The sequence below is a fragment of the Alligator sinensis genome, unplaced genomic scaffold (assembly GCF_000455745.1).
Source record: "Alligator sinensis unplaced genomic scaffold, ASM45574v1 scaffold71_2, whole genome shotgun sequence".
Classification (NCBI taxonomy): Eukaryota; Metazoa; Chordata; order Crocodylia; family Alligatoridae; genus Alligator; species Alligator sinensis.
Window position 1 is genome coordinate 109,582 of NW_005842632.1, and position 27,501 is coordinate 137,082.

The 27,501-nt window shown below is 39.9% G+C and overlaps 1 protein-coding gene across 2 annotated transcripts in view; it reads right to left on the reverse strand.

Annotated features, from left to right (window-relative positions):
* Positions 1-785: 785 nt before the first annotated feature.
* The window catches only part of SULF1 (sulfatase 1), a 187,666-nt gene continuing 160,950 nt past the window's right edge, over positions 786-27,501 (reverse strand). The window contains exons 14-23 of one of the 2 annotated variants that reach the window (XM_006033440.3): positions 23,086-23,302; positions 17,771-18,023; positions 15,438-15,534; positions 15,254-15,348; positions 14,184-14,249; positions 13,531-13,703; positions 12,102-12,244; positions 11,872-11,995; positions 10,900-10,933; positions 3,077-3,245 (exon numbers count right to left, since the gene is read on the reverse strand). In XM_006033440.3, the coding sequence (XP_006033502.1) occupies positions 3,215-3,245; positions 10,900-10,933; positions 11,872-11,995; positions 12,102-12,244; positions 13,531-13,703; positions 14,184-14,249; positions 15,254-15,348; positions 15,438-15,534; positions 17,771-18,023; positions 23,086-23,302 (1,233 nt within the window). In that variant the 3' untranslated portion in view covers positions 3,077-3,214. Of the gene's footprint in view, positions 3,246-10,899; positions 10,934-11,871; positions 11,996-12,101; positions 12,245-13,530; positions 13,704-14,183; positions 14,250-15,253; positions 15,349-15,437; positions 15,535-17,770; positions 18,024-23,085; positions 23,303-27,501 lie in introns of both variants that reach the window. The other variant, XM_025215238.1, reaches the window with a different exon arrangement.

Sequence of the window (27,501 nt, forward strand, 5' to 3'; positions counted from 1 at the left end):
TAGGCTACATAGTTGTTTCTACTGTGCATTCTTTCTGGTTCAATTTAATACATCTGTAGCAGGCTCACCCCTGAAGTCTTCTGGACCAGACAGTTTACATCTTCAATCAGGTCCAGGGGAGCTCTTCTGCTTTATTTCTCCTGCTGCCTCCTGATTGGTGGATGGGCTCCACCAGTCAAAACAGCAGGATCTCAAGCCTGGGACTCAACCCAAGCTCTGAAAGATGAGCCTACTTACACAGCTTTCTTTTCTGAAGAGAGTCCTAGCTGCAATACGAGTGTAGATTTCCCCATACCCAGCCTATAGCCCATATGTAAGGTGCTCTTCTGGGAGGCAAGAATTGTGGGTTTGACTCAAGAGGGAAAACAATCCTACCGTACTTCATGAGCAAGTGCTGTAAAGACTGGGCTAGGAGCAGGAATATCAGCCCCACATCCTCTGCTTGCAACTCTGCTTTAAAGGTCCCAGTCCATTTATCCATAGAAAGGGAATAGATGGTTATCCCCTTGAGCTCAGGACAGTGGATTAAGCACGCAGGTTGCTTCATTTGCTTACAATGGAAATAATGGTTTGATGGATTGGGAACTACATTATTTGCAATATTTACTAATCAAGGAATACATTATTCATAACCATGAGGAATGGTTTTAAGTAGCAGTTTCCTTATGCAAAGTATTATATAGGTTTATTACCAATTGTCTAATTGTGATTCGAATAAAACAATAAACAAAATTAAGCTAAAATTATAACATTTAAATTTACTATAAAAACTGGATGATGTTTCTCTCTCTGAAGCAGGTAAAGTAAAACACTTTTTATTTCAAGAAATATTGCTTCTAGACTTTCCTGAAGTCAGAATTGTTCTATAAAAGTATCACAGAAATATACAAGATTTAAAAAGACAGTTTGTGTCCTAGTAACTTGAATTCTATTTACAAATAGCATCATTCATGACCATAAATACGTTTGTTCTGTCATTCAGCCCATGACACATACAACAGATAAACAGCTAGTCAATTAACATATTTACAGAGTCCATCATAAAGGTTGCTTTTTAAAATTATTAAAATCCTACTAAAAGAATTTTAAAAAGGTCAGCTTAGACAAAGCAAAAGAATATAAACTTATCCCACAATGCTTGCAATAGACTAAAAGAAGCACCCATTACGCTAAACAACATGTAACATAAGAAACTTTCTTTGTGAATTGGACATGGTGGAATTGTGTGCGTGTGAGGTAATCCTTTTTTATTTTTATTTTTTGCTAATAATGTAAAAAAAAAAACCTAAGAGGATGTTAAGTTTTCAACAGTAACTCATTTTTAAAGTCAATTCTGAAATATATTTTCTAAAATTAAATGTTTGGTAAAATCCAAAAAAGCTTTATAACACATTACAAGAACAACAGACTCCAGACTACTGTTCTGACCCCATGTGCCTTTTGTATCAAAATATATCAATCTAATATGATTTTACACTTCCCTTTAATGCCTGTTTAAAAAAAATTTAAAAAGATAATATTTTCAGAAAAAAGATATTGTGCAGACTAATAAATCTAATAGGATGAAAAACATATTCTACTCATGTAAACCTTGAAGAAATCAGCAAAAAAAAATTAGAACATTCAGAAATTTTCAACACTGATGATACCAACATAGGGGAAAATAAGCCAAGTTGAAAATAAATCCTCCTACTCAAAACATTCATTAGCCATACGTTTCTGAGAGTAAATTTCAGTAAATCAAAGTAACAAAACATGCAATATTTTCTGTTAAAATAATATTCAATTTGTTTTCACAATCCACACTGAATAACTTTTTCCTGGTAACCTAGCATTTCACAATTACACCAGACAATAAACTAATTAAGAACATGTAAAGTATCAGATTAATAAATGGTATGGCATACAGATTATAAAAGTGCAATATCATTTTACTCAAAAGTGTGACATTAAGAAATTCCAGTGGTTAAAAATAATTTATCAAAAACACATTATGCAGACAGTTTGAGTGAAGTGAGACAATCGTTTATGGTGGGATGTTTCAGAAAGAAAGACATGATTCAACAATCTTGTTTTAAGAAAATCATGGTTAGCTTACAAAATTTATGCATCACTGCACTATAAACTTAATACTGTCTTTTTTAACACTGTGGAAATCTATTTTCCCAGTTTTGAAAAGCTAGTGTGAAAGTGCATGTGTGTATGTATATATGAAATACACACGCACACACACAGAGGCACTCGTGCACACACACACACACACACACACACACACACACACACAGAGTTGGGCTCACTTTAACTGCAAAATGTATCTACAATAAACATGGAATGTCAGTTGTCATGATTACCTTTATTAATTTGCCATTTAAAAAAAAAATCAAGAGAACTTCATATGGTTCATAATTTGATCTAATCTAGGGAGAGTGCAGATGAGGCACTGCCTTCTACATTTACGATTTGCGATGTCTCCCCTGAAAAATTAGGTTCTATATTTTCCAATGTAGTTTCCATTTTCTGAGACCTGATAGAGGGATCCCTGATGGATACACTTATAGCCTGGTGTACAATGGCTTCCCCAGACCTCACAGGAAAATAGATCTGATCTTCAAAAATGTCTTCCACAGGGCCACCGCCATCCTCAGGTGAGTCTTTCTGAAGCATGCTAATGGGCTGTAAAATGAAACTATGTCTGGACTCCAGCTCCATCAGATCATTTCCACTGTAATCTATTTCAAAATTGTCTGACTCTTTACCTTCCATCCATTTTTCAGCTTGATTATTTCTCCAGTGTGTTGCGTTCAAACGACTTGTGTCAGGGATGTCATTATTTAATTCAAGTTTCCTCTCTTGACTTAAAATGACTGCGCTCAAAGATAGGGCTTCAAAGTCAGTTAGCACAACAGGCCGTAATTCTTCTGCAGTCAGACCACTTGATTCCTCGTCTGACTCAGCAGAGGTCATTTCCAGCAAGGTACATTGTGTAGGCGACTTGTCCAGGTAACCACTGTTTTGAGTGGTTTTATTCTTGTCTGTTTTATTTTGCTCATCATAACTGTTCAGCAGTGCAAACATTCTATCTATATCCTTCAAGTAATTAGTCCAGTCCTCCAGACTAAGTCTATAGTTGTATCTGTATTCATATAAACTTTCATTCACACTGTACAAATCTTCCAGTCCTTGCCAGTTGACGTCCTCAGTGAAATTTGGCAGGTTAACCTTCCCATCCATCCCATAATTCTCCTCTGTTAAAAGAAATAAACAAAGTCTAATGGTGATCACCAAATAAGGAAAGCATGGAGCTTCCACATGCCTTTCCTTGCCGTTCAAGTGTGCTGAAATGCACTAGCCATTAACAATGTACATAGTTATTGGGTAATACTCGCCATGCTTTTCACATCTTAGTAATTCACATAGAAAGGCCAAATACTGGTAGACACGTACATGACTCCTGCTGAGCTGAACATACAAATTCTGCCTTCTCTATTCCTACATAACCAGAGTCAAGTCAATGGAATTGCATGGGTGTAACAAGAACACTCAGACCAAAACAGAATGATGTGCCTGCAGTCCTGACATTACAAATACAGACAAAAATTGTTCTAATAAACAACCAATTAGCTTTTCACAATTGTCACACATTATTTTACACAATTATTCTCACAGCACTATGGAGGAAACAAACAGATATATGTAAGCCCAATTCTGCAAGCTTCCAGTGAGCAGTCCTCCCGTGAAGCCAGTGGGATCCACTGCATGACCTGGTCTTTAGGCTGTCTGCATTCTTCAGCTATCTCAAGGGTTGTTTTTTTTAAAGCAGTGGCTGGTAGAGAAGATGTGGTATTGTATTACTACTACTACTACTACTACTATTAGAGAAGATTTTGTATTGTATTACTACTACTACTACTACTACTATTATGTAAATGCACACTTCTGCTTATAGGAGTTCACAGATGAAACAGCTTCATAAAAATAACCCCTCAGGACTAATTTAGTTATAGGACCTTAGTTTTATCTAGGCAGTTATCAATCAATAGATCAATTTAGGAAAAAGAACTCAATGTTCAACTTCAGAACCACAACTCCTTAGTCTGAGGATGGGTTGGGAGTATTGCATATTCTCTTTTTTTAATTTACAGGATACAAAACTGATTTATCCAGTAATATGAGGGTACAGGATAGCACTGACACCCATGAAAAGCTTGCCTGAATGAGAAGCATACATATGAGTGTAATTCAGATGGATTTTATATTAGCACATTCAGAAAAAAAAGAAAAACCTTAAGGAAATCTCTGAAAGGTTCCAGATGTGATCAAAGTCCCTAGAATATTTACTCACTCTAAAATAGCTAACATTGTGAAGGTAGTTTAAAGCTTGTTTCATAACAAAGACCACTGGTTGTCAATGTTAATTCAAGAAATTTATCTCAAATGCGTAATAGTACAGCTCCATTTTTAACACAGGAACTACTGATACTGAACACATTTTCCTGCTATGTTACAATCAATGAGGGCCAGAAGTTGAAATCTGCAATGAGTGGGCATGTTTCATTCTTAGAAGGAAATATATTGGGTGTTCTAGTAAGTTAGAAATCCTTGTACTTTACTCCCATTCTAAAATGTTTGCACCGATCCTCTTTGGGAACAGAGGAACCACATTTCAGCTTCAATCTAAGGTCGGGCAGGAGTTAGGGTTAGGGTGAGGGGATTTCCAGGTGGTTTCTCTTCTCTTTGCACTGCTTGAAGGGTATAGAGAGGTCTTTATCTGTCCCTTCCCTTATTGTGGGCAGAATTGCTATCAAATTAATTAAAGAAGTATTTTGTTAAGGAAAAACTGCAATGCTTTTCCATTAAATCCTATGTAGAGGAATGAAGAGTTACACAAAAACATCCAAAAGTTTTATGGCAGTGAATAGTTCAGAGTACATCATGATAGTTACCATCTTTACTGTGGGAAAAATAAGATTTCAACAGGAAAAACAGCCCGGTGAATTAATGTTTTTAGGAAAGTTATGACATAAATTTTAATTATTTTGTGGCCAAGTACACAGAATGTTTCTCTGTATTTTAATTATTTTGCTTTGTTTCCTTCAGGTAATTGCAGTCTGAAGCTCTTAAGTATACTTGATAAGTCAGGGAGTCTTATAGGTCATACTCTGGTTCTTTGCTAATTGGAATACCCCATACCAACATAACAGTGTGGCAGTAGCCACTATTCCCACCAGCACAGGGAAGTATATTCCCCTTGTTTCCTATAAAATGATTCAGACAAAACTCCAGAAACTGGACTTTGTGCTAAGAATGAATTTCATCCCTAAAGCACAAGCAACTTTTCAAAAAAACCATCCACTGATACCAACTTTGTAACTCAGTCTTTTCTCTCTCCCTATATAGTTTAACCCAGGGGTGCTCACCCCTCAGCTTGTGGGCAAGATCTGGCCTGGGTAGCCATGTCATCCAGTGCACAGGGCTCTTGCAGGCCTGGAAGCTTTGTGGAAGTGCAGTGACAGCATTAATTGCTGCTTTTCTCCTGCCAACTTTCCAGATCTGTGGAGAGCAGGCCTGTGAGCCAGATAATGTGACTCTGCATGCCAGATCATGTCAGTGAATGGCTGGATCCAGGCGAATGAGGTTGGGCCAGTGCATGGCCAGATCTAGGGATGTAGGGTTAGACTAGCATGCTAGATTGCACCCACAGGCCAACCCTGTGTGGGATCTGGCTTGCAGACTGGGCCTACATCACTCATCCAGCCCACAGAACTAGAATGGTGGGCTCCACTGCCTTAATCAAATGACCCCCAAACAGCTGGGGCCAACAGAACAGCTAGGACCAACTGCTGACCCTGACATTTCTCAGGGACTGCCATGAACCTTCCACCTAGGAAAGGGGGTTTCCTCAAAACATCCCCTTCATTTACGCCCATCCCCTTCAAGCAACCTCACACCTGATCCTGTGGTTCTATCTTTACCATACCTCCTCCCAACCTGGGAGAGGAACTCTCCCTTACACCTACCATTTGGGTGTGTCTCCATCTCTTTTTCTGGTCCCTCCTGTCCTCACCTGTTATAGTTATCTTCTATTGTGTAGGGGACATCATGTATGGCTTGTTGGATTACATGGCACGGGAGTTACCACCAGCGCTGCCTGTAGCTGGGGGTTTTCCCACCCAGTGGACAGGTCTTTGAATGCAAGTCCTGGTGCAATCCAAACATCAGCTTTTTGGATACTTCTTACAGTGTCACAGACCACATGGTCAACCTTAAACTCTGTTTATCCAGCTACAGAGCCTACACCAGCACTACCTCTGTTTGTTGTAGTTTGGGTTCACTTAGTTTTTGCTAATTTATTACATGGCAAGCTTATAAGAATACCGGCCCATCAGTTACATGTGTCCTTCTTGGAATTTTGTGAAAAAGGATAAGAAAAACCCAGTGGCAAAACACTCACCAACATCATGTATGTCTAGAAATGTCACCCAGAGAGGTCTATTTTCCCAGTAACATTCTGATGATGTTTTTGGGTATTTAAAAAGATTTTTTTTTAGGGGAGAGGGGCCTAGTGAGGGTAATAGAAGGGAGGTATCATTAATGAATATTACTCATATAACTCTCCCATGTATCAAATGAAGTACGGACGATACAATATTTACATTTTTTCTATGCAATTCAAGCAGCATATCTGTAATTTTATCAGTGATTTAACCTCCAAACCATCTTCTGTTCTGAGCAATATATAGAGAAATAAACTGATATGATATTCCACATTCCCAACGAAGTCTCATTTCAGGGCCATGATGGATTCTGAATTTATCGTTTTAATGTGATCCAGGAAGGATTTGTTTTGTTTTGTTTTTTAATATAAATACAAAGAAGCTTCCATACAAGTTTAAAAATGAGTAAACAATGCTAGTTTCCCAGAACTGATTATCAAGTGATTGGTTGAATTAGTTATTTCACAACCCAACTCAATTTCACAACTGAACAAGCTTGGTTTTATATGAAGAAAATAAAGTGAAGAGGGAAAAGAAAGAAAAATGTTTCCCTTGGAATAAAAAAAAACCTTACATAAGCATGAGGAAGGTAAGCACTGACAATTTGTATAACATAGAGGTGTTTCTTTCTCAGAATTTCTCACAATTATCAGATCCATACTGGACCCAATGTAGAAAACTGGCTGCCAAAGCTTCACAAACAAGCACACACAACTTTGGATGCTTTACTCGCACATTACTTGAGCTTCTCTGCATTTAGCATTATACCGTGAAAGTCCCATGACAATCTGTAGCTCAGTTTTCTCAAAGTTTCCTTAAGGATCTGGAACCCTTTCTCCCTTAAGAAGAAAGAAAAATGTACATCAGAGTTCCTTAGGCAGCTCATGCTAATTGAGAAGATACTTATCTAGTGAAGTTCTGCCCTTCCATTGGGCATATGATATGAAGATCCCCTAAGGGTGCTTCCTGAGCACATCCACAGCTAGAAATTGACCTTTATTCTTCATTCTTTCCACAAGTGTTAAATAAACTTAACTGACACAGAAGCCTACAGCCCCAGTGCAGGTTGTACTGGATGAAAATAAGCACATTTAGTTCTGTACTGAATTATAAACTAAAGAATTTTTAAAACACCAACACATCCAAGCTGGACTATTAAACAGGACTTTATAAGTCTAAGGACTATTTTAAGTGACTTAGCAGTGTGGCGGTGAGGTGTCCCCACAGGCTCTTGAGGGAGAGAGTAAAGAGCCCGCGGACCCCAGACCCCAAACGCAAGCCCCCAGAGGGGCGTACGTACCTCCTGGAGAGCAGCGGGAGCAGGACCTGCATTCACGGTTGTAGCCACACGAACCGGCATTACGCCGGCTGTGGCATCAGCTGTTTCCGGGGGGGGGAACAGCTGAGCCAATCCCAGTGGCCGTATCGGCCGCTGCGGGAAGATTTAAAAACCCCTTCAGAGTGGGGACGGGTGAGAGCCGGAGAGAGAGAGCACAGGCTGGCAGCTCGTGAGGCGAGCTCCGGCACGGGGAGGAAGCAACCCAGCCTATGAGGCTCCAGCAGGCAGCCCAGGGAAGGGCTTTAAGCCTTCTGCGGGAGGCAGAGCAGGAGGCAGACAAGCAGGTCAAGCAGGAGCACCCTTTCAGCCACCTGAAGAGGCTTACACCCAGGAGGCAAGGGAGCTCCCTGCTTGCAGTAGAAGAGAGGAGGCAGCTGAGAATCTGAGAGGGAGGTGGAATAAGGGGGATACCCCTACAGCTCCTCCTGACTCAGAGGAATATTTTCTATAAGAAAAGAAATCTCCCCCACGAAGGGAGGGAGAGTGACTGGAACCTGGGGAAATGGTCTGACGCCGTCATACAGGGCCAGGAAAACATCTCTAACGCATCACCCATTGGCTGGCGTGTGGACGGGGGGTAGGGAAGGCAGAGCCCCGTGGAACATCACGTCAGACGACCGTGAGTACCACCGTCTATTGGGAAGCCCATCCAAGCAAGGATCTCCACTGTAGACCCCTCTTAGAGTGCATTTAACATCCAAGTCGTGGCAGGAAAGTTGAGGGGAGGGGCAACACCCCGATAGACTAAGCGGAGAGAGGGCCGCAAGCTCCACAAGCAGCATGGAGCTACCTCTTTTTTAACCTGCTTAATTCCTGTGAAGATCTGGTAAATATATGATCAGTTCCTCTTCGATGTTTCTTTCAAAGTTTACTAAGACATAATTACAGTTTCTTTGACAAATGTCACATTTTCATAGGGAGAAGTGTGAACCAAAACTTTGAACTCAAACACACTTGAACTTTGGGGAACTTCAGGTCCCAAAAGTAGTTGAGAAACCTCAGTTCTACTGCACTGAGTAGCATTGTTTTAGTTATACTATACCATTATATTTAACAATAAAATAATATTTAAATGTCTCACGATCAGTGATTAAAATTATTTTTTTCATTAAACTCTGTGATGAGATATATTTTAATGATGTTTGTTCCATATAATGTCATACAATCCTACAATAAAAAATGCCATTTCTGTTAGATGTTGTTAAGAGCAGTAACAAGAAATGTTTGGAAGAAAATCAACATATAAAACACTTAAAAGGCTAATTTAAAGCATACCAAAACCAAGAATCTTATTTTACCTTCCTAGCCAATAACTAGCTCCTACTCGGCTTTAATCAGAAATGCAAACAATTATGAAATAACTAAAGGTTTCACAGGACAGTTCATTGCCACAGGAGGTAGTGGAGGCAGACAGTATAGCCAAGTCTAAAAAGGGACTAGATAAATTCTTGGATGATAGATCTATTAATGGCTACTGGACAGAATAGTTTGAGATGTTTCCTCTGGCTTCTCTAAAACAACAATGAACAATGGTAGGTGCCAGAGAGAGTACTGAATATGGGATAGATCATTCTAGAGTTATGCAGTTTAGTGCTCTCCCTCTATAGCATCCATTTATGCCAATGTGGGAGACAGAATACTGGGCTAGACAGAACAGTGGTCTGACCTAAGATGGCACTTCTTACGTTCTTTTCTCTTTCAATCATGGAACTACAACTTTGGGAAAAATATAAAATTGGCTTTGTAGGAGATTTACAAAGCAATACAATATATTTTAATTATTACCCAACTACTTTTGATACAGAGAGAGAACAATAAGGCCCTCTTTTGTTTCCACTGTAAAATAGATCATTAATACATCTGTGTCCTGTAGGAGCCTGATTTTCTCCCCCACCCTGAATTCGATATAAATCAGGGCTATATAGCTTATTTTAGGTGATATATTTCAGGTGACAGGCCAGATCTGGACTGTGGGGCGTCTCACAGGCTAGATGATTTAACTCTGCTGGGAAGGCAAGAGGCAGAAGCATTAAGCCCTGCATGCTGATAGTGCTGCTACTGCTAGCCCTACTGCTGAAAGGCATCTTGACCCAGAAATTTGGCAGCAGGGCAACCAGCACCCATGAGGTTAATGTCACCACTGAAAGGTATCTCCAGTGGGGAAGCTCAACATACATCTGTAATGGGGCATTAATGTATACGGGGCATAAATGCATCTGTAATGGGCAGTAGTGGCATTAACCCCTTGGGTGCTGGCCCCATGGACATGACAGTTCTGGCAGCTGTGGCGATTTATGCTGTTGCTGCTTGTCCCCCACTGCAAAATTTTTGGCCCTGTGAGCCATGATTTAACTTCTTGTGGGCTGCATGCAGCCCATGAACTACTAATTGGGCAGTCTTGGTGTATATCAAAAGTAACACCAAGAAAAGTAAACGGGGCTACAAAGGCATAAAATTAATGTAAAGCGGGAGAAGAACTGAGTATAGACTGATGCTATAACACCACCTTTCTTAGTGCCTATGTCCCTTAGGAAAACTGTTTTTCTGACCCTGTTTTCCCTATGGATGTAGGTACTGTAAACGTAACCCTAAACCCAGTTCAAGTGCTGGAGACCTTCTGCAATGGTAACTAAAGTCAGGGGAAAGATTCCAACTGACCTCAGTGAATGCTTAATTTGTCGCTTAGAGTACATACAACCCAAACAGCATATTTAATGACACTGGTTTCACATGTAAAAAGTAGTCTTCCTAAACAAAAAAGTGTACGCTTTTACTGCATATTTTATTGTATTGTCCCAATATAAGGTGAGCATTTAAGAAACACAGGCATGGAATAATTTAAATGAGCTTCATGAAGTCTTGTTGTGACAATGAGCAAAGTTAAATGCAGAATGGCAGCGCTAAAAACCAATGGCCAAGTTCATTGTAGACTATTATTAGAAAATGCATGCACCAAAAGCTCTATGCTGTGTGCAACATGGCAGGATACAGACATTAGTCAAAATGGACTGGATCATGCAATTATTTGGAAAGAAGCTGCTGAGGAGAATAAAAAAGTATGGATACCTGTGTGGATCATAGCTTCCTCCATCTTTATTTCCTGATATAGGAAAATACAAGAGTAACTTTTGTTAGTGTTTAGAACTTGTAAAACCACTCACAATGTAGTTTTCCATGCACAGCATCTAATTCCTAAAAAGAAATGTACCGTGTTAAATACAGACAGAACTGCAGTCCAACAAAGGGTTCCTGAAAGCTTTGGATATAGAACTGAAAAATGGGTGATTTTCAAAAAACAAAATCCCCAATTATAAATTATAAATGAAGACAATGTTTCATAGAAAAAAAAATAAAAAATAAAGAAGCGATTGTGTAAAATATGAAGAAGGGAATATTCCTGCAAAAAGCGTAATTTTTTAGTCAACCAAAATTAATTCTAAATTATCAATATATAAAGATAGCTCATTATTTTATTCAGAAATATTTGTAAAGGGTGGTTTAGATCTTACTCTCCTTAAAAAGTGAGGGGATGTACTGATTAGAGTTCTGCAACTAAGTTTTTAGTTGCAATGTAGAAGTTGTAGTTGATCACGCAGACAGACAGGAACGTGAACATAAAATAGCTTTAACACTTCATATGCTCTCTGCCCAGCAGGGATACTATAAGAAAGCAAATTACTAAACATACTTAATCTTGTAAGAGAGAATGGATTAATGTCCTACAAAATGGCCATGAATATTAATAAGCAAGGTCTGCCTGAACATCTATTATTGTTTAGAGTAATGCCAAGATAATCTTTCTTCTCAATACTTTGTATTGCCTATCCATAGTAACCTTTAGAAACTTACAATCAAGCCTTAATGATTTTTTATAGCCATGAAACTATTCTGGATAGTGTGTTCTCATACCTTTGTATGCAATATTAGTAGATGTGCAAGGATTTCATGAAGAAAGACTTAATGGATCCACTTATTAATTAAGGAAACAAACATAGCTCTAAAATATAACTGATCTGTTCTTTCTTTCTTCTTTTTTACCTGATTCAAGTCCTTTAGGTCGTGGACTGCACTGCTTGTAACCTTGACAACTTCTCAGTTCCATTAGCTGTACATGTAACTGATTCAAAATGCCTCTTTCCACAGTATGTACTGTATTTGTCAGCTGGGCAGAGGAAGCAGAACGATGGAAAAAGAAAGTATTTGTTAACTGGAGTGCAAAGATACAGAAGGCTAGTGCTGAAAAGTTGGTAACATGGAAACAGATTTACCTGGTAAGGATCGGTGTTCATATCAAAATATTCCAAGAATCCAGTTGCAAACTCACAGAAGAGAAAATTGTGGGTTTCATTAACTGTTCGCAAACACCAGTAAGTATTGTTGTTTGAGCTTGTGCAAGCACAAAAGGAGCCCACTGTAATAGGGAAAAAACCCCATTAATTTTAGAAGAATAAGATGACAAAGAAATTTCTCTTCAGTTGGTGAATCTTGGATGATTTGACGCACTATTTACTTGATTCTCTTGAAAATTCTTTAACTTTTAAAAAGTTAAATGGTATTAAAAAATAGAGAACCAACCCTTCCCCCCCCCCCCCCCTCCAAAAACAACCCATACCTATGAACACACATTTTAAAAAGCATAGATTGGAAATAAACAGAAGGTAAAAATCCTATAAATTAAAACCCCTAAGGTAAAAATCCTACAATTAATTCTGCTTTGACTTCAAATGACAGAAACTGATTTCATGGGAGTTGGGAGGGGAGAGGTAGCGGGGAAACATATAAGGCTTATAAAATACCATAAAAAATCTGGATTCCCCAAGTAAACCCTCTACTTTCTACCAGCTATGCTCATTCTCGCCCCCCCTCCCCCTGTCTCTCTCATCCTTTGACTACAGACACTTCCATCCCTCACCACCCTGTCTCTCACATATTGACCACCTCAATTTACATTTTAACTGACTGGCTTTCTTGCATACATACTGGCCTCTGGCTGCTTTACCACTCCATCCAAGAAGAACACAGACTGTCTGCAGATGCTTCCTCAGTCTGATGAAGGGTGTTTGTGCCCAAAAGCTTGCTAAGAAGAATTTTTCCAACTATTTGAGTTGGTCTAATAAAAGATTTTGGATTTACCCAAGGAACCTGGCCTGCCTATGTCCTTAGACCAACATGGCTACAACCTACATCAATAAAAAATCTTGACCGCAGTTTTTCACACAAGTGAGACATCAAAATTTGACCAGTGCTATTGTAAGGAATAATGAGCAATTAATGGACATAAGGCCTTGGAAAAAATGGAGCATATATATTTTTTCTTATTACAATTATAAAACCACGTATTTCGAAGTCCCCCCCAAACATTTAGATAGCTTAATCTACAAGAGGTGACACAAAACTAAATAGCTGATGGACAGGTCTTCTTTATTTTTCTATATTGGTTAGCACAGTCAGACCCTGAACTTGACTGAGGCTTCGAAGTGATACAGCATAATAAAGAGATAATAGAAGCAAGAATTACAAATGCAGCTCTTCATAAATTTATTTGAACAGCCTTTCTGCATTTTGTAGCAGCAACATAAGTACTTATTTTTCAAATAATGCCCTTAGTGTCTGAGATGGTTAGAAATTATATCTCCACACATGAGAGGATGACCCTCATTAATGTCTACATGTGAAGATAATAAGAAAGGTTCTCACGGTTCCAAAATGGTGCTGTCTGCCAGTGGTTATTATCATGGGTAAAACATGTGAGTCCAGGAAGGCTGCATTCATCTCCTTTCTTCTGGCGCTTCTTCCCTTTTCTCTCTTTCTTTCTCCTGCGGTTTTCCTTGAATAACTGAATTTTACTGTCCACCTCTTGTACTGCTTCTCTGTTGAAAAGGAAAGCAATTTGTAGTTCACAAAGAATAATTTCTATTTGTTTAAAAAGAGATTTAACAATTATGATTTTTATCTGAGGTTTTAAAAGGCTGCATCATGGAAACCATTTACATGAGAGGGAAGATAATTAACACCTCTCTCAAAATTTACTAGAGGGAGTTATGGCACTTTGGTTTCATCTGTAAGTTTGATAAATGCTGTATTAAGTATTGTATCTAAGGGTAATGGGACCCTACGAGGCATCAGTCAGTCTGTCCTTCAAATGATTAATTCCATTGGAATTTTGCTGTTATTTTTAATTTCAGAATCACTTTCCCGAATTTCTGAGGGTTCAGCTCCCAAACTTTCAGTACTGCTATCTTTCAGTATTCTTGCTGCCCAGGAGCTGGTGTTCATGACTGATTTATTTCTGACGTTCCCCAATTACTGAAAAGCTACATAATATTAGAGTGGAAAAGCATTACACCTACTTGAATGGATGAAGGTGACTCTTCAGTTTCTCCTGAGCCTTCACCCCTTTCTCTTTGTTGTAATAGCTATGTGCAACATTATGAAAAAAGGTTACATTTTATGAAGTCATGGAAAACAGAATTTATTTTCTGTATTCAAAGCTAAATTGAAGTATGCCATCTGTTTAATTAAGTGTTGAGCTGAAAATGATCTTTTATGTTGTTTTATTGAAATAGTAGCAGTACTAGTGTTTGCATGACGACACACAGTACTTTCTCTTTCACAGTACCCCTCCCCCCCAAATATGAACATAAGGAAAAAAAGTTTTTTCCAGATTCATGGCTAGAGCTGAGTGTTTTCATTAACACACCATGCTACAGGGTGGCTGACAGCTTCTCTGTCTGTCTGGAAACAGGAGGGGGTGCAGTCTAGTGTTAACCCTGTCACAGTCTCTCTCAACTTGTGGTGGGTGCCACCTCACTACTACACGTCCCCCATACCCTTGCCAAACCTTGCTAAAACCTGCCAAAACCGGTGCCAATTTCAGAGTGGCTATGAAAGTGTTAACATTGAGTGCCCCCTCCCGGGTCTTGGCAGAGATAGAGAAGCTGGCAATAATCTAATCTTGTATCACAGGGATTATCCTTCTATGCCTTCATGCAGTGAAGTTCTATCAAAGAAAATCAGCTTCCTCACTTAAGACCAGCAACCCAATTTTGGAGGGCTTATTTTTGGGGAAAAAAGGCGTATTTTATTTGCAAGTAAGTACAGTATTAGTATATATTGTACTGCTAGAGATGGGTTCAAATATGTAACCATAGACACTCAATGTTAAATACAGCTCTGAGTCTTAATTTCATTCATACTGGTTTCTTCATATATAATTAAATTAAATAAAATCCCAGATCCAACAGTTTTGACAATTTTTGGATCAGAATACAAACTTTGCTCTTTGGACTGTTTTGGACACTAAGCTTACAGTGGCTAATAAAGAACATTTATACCAAGGTTAAATCTTTTCCACTGTAAAAAAGTAATGAGTCTGCTAAATTAATAACACAAGCAGTGCTGCAGGTGATTTTTTTTTTACCTCTGTTTACTACAATCACAGTCATCAGGTTTCCTTCTTTTCAGGTGTCCTCGCACTTCTCTTAAATTTTTAATTTTATCTTGGAGAGCTTCAATCTGCAAAGTATATTTATAATCAGAGTTACACAGTGATGACATAAATGTTAAGAGCCTTCATTCAGAATAGATTTGGAAACAGCTCAAACCTCCTTGTCAATGTAGGCCTTGTGGTCCTTCCAGGCTCTGGCTGATTGGTATAATTCCCTCTCACAGCGGATAGTGTCATTTGGAAGAATAAAACACCTACGAATATAAGTATTAGCAGTCATTCAACACATAATGAATACAAAGATCAATACCTTTCCTTTTGACCATCCACCTCTTCATTCTTCTTCCAGTCTCTTTTCCGGCCCTCCCACTCTGCCCTCCCTCAAGGTTTTCCAGTGGTACTCTGTCCTCTACCAAGTAATAAAACAAATTCAACAATGACACCCCGAGGCTCGTGTTGGTTTAATAGTCCAAATAACTGCTTCCATCTGTTTTCACTCCGGCACAAAGAAAACGTGTTCAAGGCAAGAGCTCTATGCCTGCTGTGTTGAAATTTAACAATATTACAATGTCAGACGTACTCAGTTCAGTCAAAAAATAAACCAAAACATAACCCCCTCAGATATCTAAATACTCTGTTAGCCAGATTTGCCATGGCCTATTTAGACACCAGCTGCAGGGAAGAAGATTCCTTTTTTATCTTGCCACAGTACCATGAGTCCAATTCCAAGTGCACAAAAAAGGTAAGACTGAGACATGCCTGCGAATTACATGACACTTAATTTATCATGTTACTGAAAAAGAGTTCAAATAAGTGGTAAAAATATAAATAGTTGGGTAATAAAGTGCCTAATTGATGTACAGCTGTTCAGGAAAATGTCTCTAAGCAAAGAAAAACAGCAAGCTGAGGGATAGAATGAGAGAGAAAAATCTTCAGGCTATTATCTTCTCACAGTACGTTTTACTAATTGTTTCAGAAGGCACCATAAAGCCTCAGAGAGGCACACGTTTTTGCAGGTAACAGCCTACTTCATCAGATGCTGATTGTCACACAGAGCTTCCTTAACTATGCATTACTGAGAATTTATGGGCACACCATCACCTGTCCTGCTCTGATCTGATACCACTATCTTTTCTTTTTTTAATTTTTGCTTGAGTCACACAGATACAGAGCAGAGACAGAAGAGATTACTTACTGCTCCATCCCTGACCATAGTAGGTTAGCTCTCTATAGTAGAGCTGGTTTGGAATTTTCTACAGAGACATTTTGTTTGTTGGAAAACACTGATCTGTTCAAACTGAAACAGTTTGTGAGAAAAGGTCAGTTTTAATAATTTCCCAATTTCTAAGTTAATAAAAAGTTTGGGGATTGTGCAAATTATCTGGCATTTTCCAAAGAAAAAATAATTGCCAGTTTGAAATGAACTTTTTATTATGAAATATAGTAAAAAGGTTAAAACACAAACATTGGATTTAGAATGTTTTATTAAGCCTATCAAAAATATTTTCAGATGCAAAGTTTGCAAAAAATATTCAAGGTTTTTCTTTTTTGTAGTCTGATTCAGAAAAGGCATTAAACTTTGACATCTGAAAAACTCTCCTAGGTTGGGAAAACTATTCCAGCTCAGTTCTGCTCAATTGTACGCTCAACTGGGCCTTCTATAAAAAAGCAAGCGAAACCAATTGTAAATAGGTTTAACCAGATTTATATAAAAGGTAGTGTAGATTTGAACTTTATAAACGAGATGCATAGTATAAGCTTTTGTAAGCCTATAAATCAGAAGCAGTAAGCCCATTGCTTATGAAAGCTGATGCTATATGCCTCTGATTTAGTTAATCTATAGCAGGGATGGACAAAACGGTGGATCCAGCCAGTGGCCACCCCCCATTCCCCAGGTGCCCTGCCTGAGTTGCTATGGTTGGTTTCCATGGAGACCCCAGCAGCAGGGTCATGACAGTGCGAGGCTAGGGTTTCCATGGAGATTGGCCCCAGCAGCACTGGCCGGGCACATGGCTGGGCAGGGAACTCCTTCAGGTTCGGGGCTGGGATCTTGCAGTGGTGACAATGTAGTCTGGGGGCATGTAGGCAGTGGATCACAGTTCTGCCCTGGCCATGAACCATGCTATCATCACTGCAAGATCCCAGCCCCAGCCCTGGAGTACTTCCCTGCCCAGCAGCACTGTCAAGACACTGGCCCCACAATGTCATGGCCCCGCTGCTGCTGGGGTTTCCATGGAAACTGACTGCAACAACATGGGCAGGGCTGCTGTGAAATGGAGTCTGCCATGGACCCAATTTGGCCCATGGGCTGGACTTTCCCTGCCCCTAAAGACTTACTTTAATAGGTAAGTAATTTGACCTGGTAAAAGAAAATATAAAACATAAATCATTCTTTCATGATATTCTTGTATTCTGGCATGCTGAAACTATAAAATATTAAAAAACACAAGAAAAATTATAAGAATTTAAAAATAGATAAAGCATTCATACTTGTGTGTCACTCTGACAGAACTAGGTTGGCTAACTATATTGATGCCATCAGCTAGCATTTCTTCACCACCAGCTCCAGCACCATCAGTGTTCTCCAAATCCTCCTTATTTTCAGCATTATGACGCTTAGTAATACTTCTGGATTTTAGCACTTGTAATTCTTCTTCTTCCAGGTTTATGTCATATATTTCACCTTCAAATTCCACAGACAAAGATCGAGTTTGTCGAGTGTGAACAAATCTTGGTTTGTACTCTGCAATGGGAGAGGAAAATATGCATGCTTATATACTTCTGAATGATTAATAGTAGTAGTAATAGTACTTTGAGATGTGACTTTTTAAACCTTTATTACAAAAATATTAAAAACAAAAAGGTAAAAGTGCAAAAGTGTGTGGTCCCCCAGCAACAAAAACGCCCTGTCAGCAACAAAAACACCATATCACCAGAGACTGAAACTACCTCTCTGCCATGCCCTCCAGGGATATGTCCACATGAGCGTGGATGTTTGTTTCCCCGGGGACAAAAAGCAGTGGCACACCTTGTGGCACCTTGTGCCACTGCTACTTGTCTCAGGAAACATCTGTGCCATGCACACTCTGGTACATGGCAGGTTACCCCGGGTGGGGTAGGGGCAGCTGGGGCCAGCACTGGGCTGACCCCAGCAGCCTTACTGGGGGTCCTGGGGACCCCCTGGGGCTGCAGCAGCAGTGATCCTGCTGCTTGGAGCCTGGCTGGCAGCTGCAGTGTGGCTTTGGCAGGTCAGGCTCTGGTTTTGGGTAGAGCGCACTGTCCCTGCGTGCTCTGCTTTGGTTTTTTTTGCATGTGTTTTTTGACCCCAAGATTTCCCGGGGTCAGTGCCCCCCTCTCTCCCCCTTGCAGCACTGAGAACAGCTGAATGTTGGGTATGTAACCACAGACGTGTCTCTAGTGCCACATACTTCATCTGAATGTGGTCCAGAAGTCCATGTGGAGCTTCTAGAGCCCTTTGGGTAGGGTCACTAGTAGGGCCAGGATAGCACACCTGTGCCAAGCTGCTGATGAGCAGGACCCGGCCACTGTAGGAGAGGCTGGGCAGGCACCTGTGCCACTCCTGTAGTCATGCCTCAACCTCCTCACTGAGGCCTTCTCAGTTCTTGGGTACATACTAATTTCATAGACAGGACAAAGAGAATGAACTTGTGATTTGATGCACAGACATGGGATACCTCAGTTCACTTTTCTGACCTGAAAAAATTTTTTTTTCATAATCTTCAGCAAGTCAGAGTTGAGACTGGGTGCTTTACAATTTTGTTTACCCAACTTTTGACACCTAAGGACTGGTTTTCAGACATATTCAGCACTTGTAGATCCACATGAAATCATGTTATTGACACAATTTCCACATGGCATTTGCCTCATACATGGTTTCTTGTGCACTGGTAAACGAATGCTTGTTTAAGATCTAGTGGCACCTTTTTTCCATTCAAAGTTAAAAGGGCAAGATTTGACCCCCACCTTTTCCCTGCACATGCATATAATGGATCTCCTATAACTTGCAACTTGCAGGGCTAGAAAAGATTCTCCCATTTTCAAGGGAATCTAGAACTCATTTCTATGCCTGGAAGGGCCTGAGTTTCTAGACTTAGAAATGTTACAATTTTAAAATACCATAAATCCTATTTTACAGATCCTACAAGTAACTAAGTCACTTTGCTTTAAAGGTAGAGAGATAATAAAAAAAATCCAAATAAAATGTGAAATACTCTCTAAATATATTTGGTTGTTTGTTTTACCAATAAATGAAAGAAGAGAATGGTATACATATTTTATTTGGATTCAACTTGGATGACCTGCATAACTCAAGCATTTTACCAGTCATAATCAAATATAGGTATCCCAAACTCTTGGTGATAACACTTTCAAGCTATACCACACCATCTGGTAGTCTACATAATATATAAACATCTGACAATACAGTTAATCACACAGTAATAAGACTGTAGACCTTTCAGAAGGGGATAGTTTATTTCCTGTAAACAAGAGGTACCAAACTCATCAGGTCCCACAGGCTGGACGAGTACTGTGGGTCTGGTCTGTGGGATAGATTGGGCCTAGATACTGGCCCTTCATGCTGCCTGCAGCATGCACTCTGGATCAGCCCTCCCTGCCATATGTGGCATGCATCAGACTGGTCCTCATATGCCCCCTGCAGCATGCAGGGATGGGGCCAAAGCCAGAGTTAGCATGTGCTGCATGTGGTTCACAGGCTGCTCCATGGCATGCCACATATGCGTCCATTAGGCAGCACTGGACGCCAGGTGATGAGGCTCCATGAGCTATGTCATTGACTCCCCTCATGTAAATTGAAACAATGTCACTAGGTAGGTAATAATATATTTGAAACGGAAGAAACAAACATCTTTTGGAACAGAACTAAAATGGTATTGGAATCATTGTTATATACATTAAATATTCAGTGCCATCATGTTAAGGGAGTGAGGGGGAAGTGGAAACAGATTATAACATTTCATATTTGTGTCTGATAGATAAGACTTCATGTGAAATCCTGGAACTCTTAATATTATGTTTTCAGCTAAATTCTTAGTGTAACATAGGAAAAAAGAATTATCATCTCGGGGAGTTGTGAGAAAGTATATCCACTGACAGATAATGCAGATCACATCCCAAACTTTCCATTCATTTTTTAGACACTCCACATTGAACCTTCTGCACAAGAATCTTCTGGAAGTGCAAACAGTGACCCTCATTTAAAATTTATTTCAAACCACATTTTCCTTCTAAACCAGTTCAATGGATGCCTGCTGACGTATAGAAAAAAACCAATCCCAGTGACTCAAAGAAGATGTATGCCTTTCAGAAGAGAACGCCAGCTTCCATGCATTTCTCTGATTTACAATCCTGTGTTTTGTAATGAAGGAGTGGTTAAAGATTTGCAGGGTCAAATAGATTCTGCAAGGCCCAAATCTCCTACTGCATTATTTATTAATCAAGTGACTGAAATACAGTTTGGAACATATTCCAATGTTATCTGAGAGCAGTTTGAAAAAAAAAGTCTGAATTTTTCCTTTGCCTATGAACTGTGTCTGATTACCATAATGCCCCTCTGATTGTTCTTTGCTTGGATGGAATTCAAAAGAGTTTTGTAAGACAAACTGATGTCTGGAGGTGGGATGAGGAAGCATGCCTTTCCGTGGTGCCATCTTTTGCTCTGCTCTACAATTTCCAGCTGCTGGATTTTGGGAAAAGTATGTGAGAAAACATAGTATGTGGGCAGGAGGGCATAATATGGGGGCAGCTCAGAGCTGAATCTACGCTATGACTGTCACAGCGGAAGTGGAAATAGGGGTGGATGAGTGGGGCACTAGCCCCAAGTGCCAATTTAGAGGGGAGCCCTGTGGAGTGCATGCCACAGCAGGAACAGCCATGGTCTTTGAAGCTCCAGGGACAGTAAGATTGATACCCCTCTCTTCCCTCCAGGCTCTCTGCTGATGGTGCAAAACTCATTAGTTATGCCTACAACCAACAATATTGCAACTTTTAATGGAACTGTGGTGGCATGATGGCTGTTGAGAATTTTGTTCCATGGCTTGTAGATCCAGGAAGTCCACTAGGCTGGGAAAATGGCAGAGCTGTCCAAATTTGAGCTTGACAAAGTCCAACAAGGGGAGGATGGTTGAAGACAACCTTCACAAATTGAAACTTGGAGGGTTTCTTCTTCTACCTGACCCCTTCCCAAACTAGTACTTTGTTTTGTTATTTCATAGATTTCATAGACATTAGGGATGGAAGGGACCTCGAAAGATCATCAAGTCCAGCCCCCTGTCCCAGGGGCAGATAGTCAGCTAGGGTCAAAGGATCCCAGCAAGGCAAGTGTCCAAATGTTTCTTAAGAGTCCAGAGTAGGTGCCTGCACCACCTCTGGAGGGAGTCTATTCCAGGCCTTGACGGCTTGGACAGTAAAGAAGTTTTTCCTTATGTCCAGCCTAAAATGGTCTTGGAGGAGTTTGTGACCATTGGACCTTGTCATCCCTTGAGGCGCTCTGGTGAACAGGCATTCCCCCAGATCATGATGCACAACCCTTATATACTTATAGGCTGCCACCGGGTCACCCCTGAGCCTGCGCTTTTCCAGGCTGAGGAGTCCCATAGCTCTCAGCCTCTCATTGTAAGGCCTGTTCTCTTGCCCTCTGATCATATGCATGGCTCTCCTCTGGACTCTCTCAAGCCTCTCCACATCTGTCTTGAATTGTGGAGTCCAGGTTTGGATGCAGTACTCCAGCTGCGGCCTCACCAAGGCCGAGTACAGTGGGAGGATGACACCCTGAGATTTACTTGAGAAGCATCTATAGATGCAAGCCAGAGTTTTGTTTGCTTTACCGACTGCGACATTGCATTGGTGGCTCACGTTCATCTTGTGGTCAGTCATGACCCCCAAGTCTCTTTCAGCTGTGGTGCTAGCGAGCATAGCACTGCCGAACCTATAAGCTTGCTGTGGGTCCCCCCCAGTGGAGTACCTTGCATTTTTCAGTATTGAACACCATCGGGTTTATATCTGCCCACTTTCTAAGCCTATCCAAATCAGCCCGGATCACCATCCTATACTCAGGTGTGGATGCTCTACCCCAAAGTTTAGTGTCATTGGCGAACTTGGCCAGTCCACTTCTGACACCAGTGTCCACATTGTTGATAAAGACACTAAAGAGAACCGGTCCGAGGACGGAGCCTTGGGGGACACCACTAGTCATGGAGCACCATAATGATTCACTTCCATCGACTAATACTCTCTGGGTCCAACCTTATGTACTCAGCCATTTGAAATTTTTTTTAAGTCTAATGTCAGTTGAATAGTAGTATATTTAATCTCATAGCAGCTTCATTTTACAGTGCAGTCCACCAGAGTACACTAGCTTCTAACTCATTAAACTACAAACACATTATGTTAGTTTTGATAAAATGCTCAGGTTATTAAGATATAACTTTTGACAACATTTTTTAATGTCTGATTTTTTGAAACACCTAGTGAATTTCAAAGAACAACATTTTAACCAATGTAGTATTGATGAAATAATAGTTGTACTGATTTTATGTTACTCTTATGTTTTATATTCAACCAGCACAATAGGTGGCACCAAAACATCATCGTTACAACAATTGGCTTAAATAGTTTTCTTACTGTGGTATCAGCCAAGTAAGTTCCGACTCCTCAAAGAAGCAATTATTCAAATGTAGACTACAGGTGTATTTGTTACATATATAATTGCTTGCTGCTACAGCATTTCTCAGTTAACTTCACTCCTGCTACCTGATATCACCTACTTTGTGTATTAGGGTTTCTCATGAACTGTCTTTGATTTTTCCTCTGGGTCCTGCTGGCTCGGTAATCAGTATCTTCACAGTTGCAGTCTTTGTCTTTACTGCTGTATCCCCTGGAGTGTATGCTTCGTGTTCTCTTCCTGATGGCGAGCATATCACTAGATCCTTTACACTTGTGAATTCGAAGTTTGCCAGATGTATCTTCAATGCACTGCCACTTCTGTAAGTGGAAAATAGAGATGAATTCACAACACAGTTCCAAGTTCCACCTATTTCAGAATGTTTTTTGTAAAACATAATGGGAGATGGCATTAAAAGCTAACCAATTCTTTAAATGATGGTTTGCAAAAGAAACCTTTTCAAGGATTAAATTCACTCACATTCTTCTGTCTCATCCTAGGCAAGCATGAACTTGAATTAAATCAGTGGAAATCTGCATAAAAAAATACAACCCAGCCAAAAAAGATATATAAATCAAGGGAATCTAGACTAAACACATCCTTGAAAGGAACAAGTAAAAAGCTTAAATTTACTGAGCCACAGAGTACAGCTGTCAGGGATGTTTTCACCAGCTCTCCTTTTTTTTCCTTTGAAAAAATAAACTTTGGGTCTTTATTCTATGACTTGAAATTTAATGTGATTCAGAGGAAAAAAGCTGAAGGAGAAGGACTGAGATCAGGTCAATAATGGGATTCCATGAAATGAGGGACAAATTCTGATGTGTTTTATACTAATGCATAAAGCATTAACAATTAATTTACATCCTTAACAAAGTCTAATCTTATGATCTGCCCTCCTTAGAGTATTTACCCACGTCACCCTAAGCTACCAAACTCTGCTGGGTCCATATATTTTATGCGAGGGGACAGAAGGGTGTCATCAGAGTGAGAAAAGTCTGTCAGGGAAGGGAGAGGGAAGCATCTTAGAGTAAAGATTGGCAACCTATGGCCCGCGGGATGGATCCAGCCTGCAAAGGTTCAACCTGGCCTAGGACAGTACGGGGCAATTAGGTAGTACATAGCTGTGCCATGCTGCTCCTTCCCTTCTGCAGCACCTCTCTCTGCAGTCCTCCCTGCTGCTCTGTTGTGCCTGTGCTTACCCTCACTGCTGCTGTCCTACAGCAGGACAGTGGATGAGCAGCATGGGTAAGAGCAAGCAGCTTGGATGCTCCAGGAGGTGAAGACAGGCAGCCCATGGCAGGGTGCTGGGTCGCAAGCTTAGCGGTACTGAGTCTCATAGTGAGGGAGAAAGAATGAGAAGAAGCAGAGTTCCTTTCAAACAGTCTGCACCGTGTCTGTCTGATTCTAATGCCAACAGTCCAGGATCCACAAGGATTTCTGTAGTGGGTTCCATTTAAATTGTAAAAGCACTTGAGGCTTTTCTTTTCTTTTCACACTATGCCAGTATCTCTAATTAAGAAACACATTACAAACTCTTAGCCCACTATTTTCAGTCAACACAACTACATTGCCATAGATTCCCTTGATCTTTTAATTTTTATTATGACACTTTTGCTTGAAAGTGTTGCCCAAGGCCTGTGATCTAGGAACTCCTGAGTTTGATCCCCAATCTGCCACTTCCTCATTGCACTGCTTTAGTAACATCAATGACAAAGTACATTTGTGGAAAATTCATATTTAGGCACCTAACTAAAAGTGCCCTTTTTGTCAGAGCTGATGAACATACACAGCTTGGTCCTTTAAAGACAGAAAAAGAGAAGAAAAAAAGATCATTTTTGGTAGGGTCTTAGATAAGGATTTGATTGCTTACTTTAGGCACCCATTTTTAAAAATGTTGGTCTTAGTATCTCCAACTGAAAGAGAGGGACAATACTGAGAAGACTGATTAGTACACACATAGATTTCTTCAAGCATGGACAGCAGTACTCCTACATCTACTACATACCTTTTAACCTAGCATACTAAACCCCTTATGTCAGGGATTGGCAATCTATGACTCACAGCCTTGATCTGGTCTGCAGAATCTTTACTATGCACATGGATCTAAGACAATTTGGCTATTATTATTAACAAGATAAATACAGATTGAATTTGAGAATCAACTGTATCTACTAAATATGTACCAGATGTTTAGAAATATAAGCAACTATTTCTAGTACTCTTTAGAAATATAATGCTATTTAAAAATTCAGAATGAATATGTATTTCTTTGTCCAGCATAACAATTGAAATTGAAATGCCTTTTCTCTTGCAGGTGGATTCAATGGCCTAGTAGGGGGTTTTGGGGGGTTTTAAAAAATATTTAAACTAAACTGCTTAACCATGGACTTAATTCATAAAAGTTCTTGGATTAAAATGTATTAAATAAATTCTGCAGATCCCCTTGTTTTTTCTTTTCCTTAAAAATAATAAAAGTCTAACTATAAAATGGCTTTGAGTTATACAATGGAATTTTCATATTTACTTTCAATGATTCTATAATTATGTTAACATAGTCAAGAACTGACCATGTATAATGCAGAAAGTCAGTCTAAAATATCATAACAACCACTCTTCTGGCATTCAGAAGTAGCCTATGCCTAAAAGAAAGCTATGATCGGTGCAGACCTCAACTCTCCATCTTTCATCCCTCCCCCATACTATGCTTTGAAATAGGAACTGCTGCTACCAGGCCAGGCTGGGGCCAGAGCAAGCATGTTCTCTGTGCCCCAGGGTAGAGTGAGTTTGGGGTAGGAGCCTGCTGGAGCCAGAGAAAGTGTAAGCAGCAGGAAGGACAGGAGGAGACATTGTGGTGGGGACAGGCTGTAGGTTGGACAGAGGTGGTGGAGCGGGGACAGCAAGAACAGGCAGGCAGCAGGGGGGTGCAGTCAGGGGGAAGGCACCAGCAGGAGGGCATGCTCCAGGGGTGCAGACATGTAGGGGGCAAGTGGTGGAGGGGACAGGCAGCAGAGAGCAATGTGTGAGGGGGAGGTCAAGGGGCAGGGGTCTAGATGCTTGACTCCGCCACTGCCTCCTGCAGCACCTGCCCCCCATCACTGCTTTCCCCACTGCAGTGGTAGGGAGGACAAATTTAAGATGACCTTCCAATAATTAGATTATAAACATGGAAAATTATAACAAATTTATAATTTTTCCATGTATAGAACAGAATTATTGGGGGTGGGGGGGCTCATTTTAAATTCAGAGTTGTCTTGGATTTGGGTAAACATGGTAACCATTTACACAATACACCAATGCCATTGCAATGTGGGGTCCAGAATGGGGTCTAAGCACAGGCCAAATCTTTACTGATGTAAACATGTATCTACAGATGGCTGGCTGGATGTGTATATATAGTGCTACTGTCTCCTCTCCAGAGTGCAACCACTGTTACCTTGTGGGTGAACAGTGCAGTTGTAACTCAGAGGAGGGGGAAGTATAAAAGAACTGCTGCTAATGAGGTATGGTCACTTGGCTCTGCGCAGAAAGTCTATCCACACATGTGCCTTAATGGGACTGCTGCTATGGTGTAAAAGCAATAAAATCTTGTCCTCAGATGACTTCACTGGGAGTTATGTGTTTATAGTTGAGGGCAGACTTTTGCCCAGATTGAATAAATCTGAAGACATATGGGAGCAGATGGGCTAATTAAGGTGACTGTTTGTACATGGTCATTTAACCTTACATTAGTATTGGCACAATTCCAGTTGTAACTTACACCCTTTATTAGCAAGACAGACAGACAACAGCAAAGGAGTTGACACCAGTGTTCAAATTTCCTAACTCTTATCAGTTTGCTCCTTTACTTCAAAATTAAATGCATTTCTTTACTCAATATAATTAAATCCCCTCACAAATACTAATTTAGCCTGAGTCACTGCAGCCTACTACACATTAAACATTTACTTAAGCAGTATTTTAAATTGACATTGTTCAGCTAATAGACTGTGATAGCTTTGAGGGAGTTGCTGCAACATATATGCAGAGGAAATTAATTAGGCAATTTGTGAAAAGTGTCTTAGCAGTGGGCATGCTAAGAGTTTTATGAAAGGCAATTATTGAACATTTGCAGTAGACATTTTAATGTTAAATATCTTGTCAAGTTTTATAGCCAAGCTATAAAACATTGAAAAATAGGCAATTGGAACTATAATACAGCTACAAGTCTTTTAGAGTTGCTGTCTAATTTTATATAATGTTCCCTTTTATGACCAACTTTGAATAATGTCTTTCAGAAGAAAAAGCGAGTGAGGAGGAAAAAAAAAGGAAAAATAATTACATTTAAAAACAAAACTGTGTAATAAAAAGTCCTCAGTTTATCACTACACAGTATACAAGAAATGCATAGTTGCTACTGTTTAAAAAAGCTAAACTTCAACCAATCTTACAATGTAAAAGGTAAAGTAGTTTGCAAAACAAAGTTAAAGAATAGATATTCAGGAGTCAGGTTCGATAGATAAGAAAACCATTTATTTGCCAA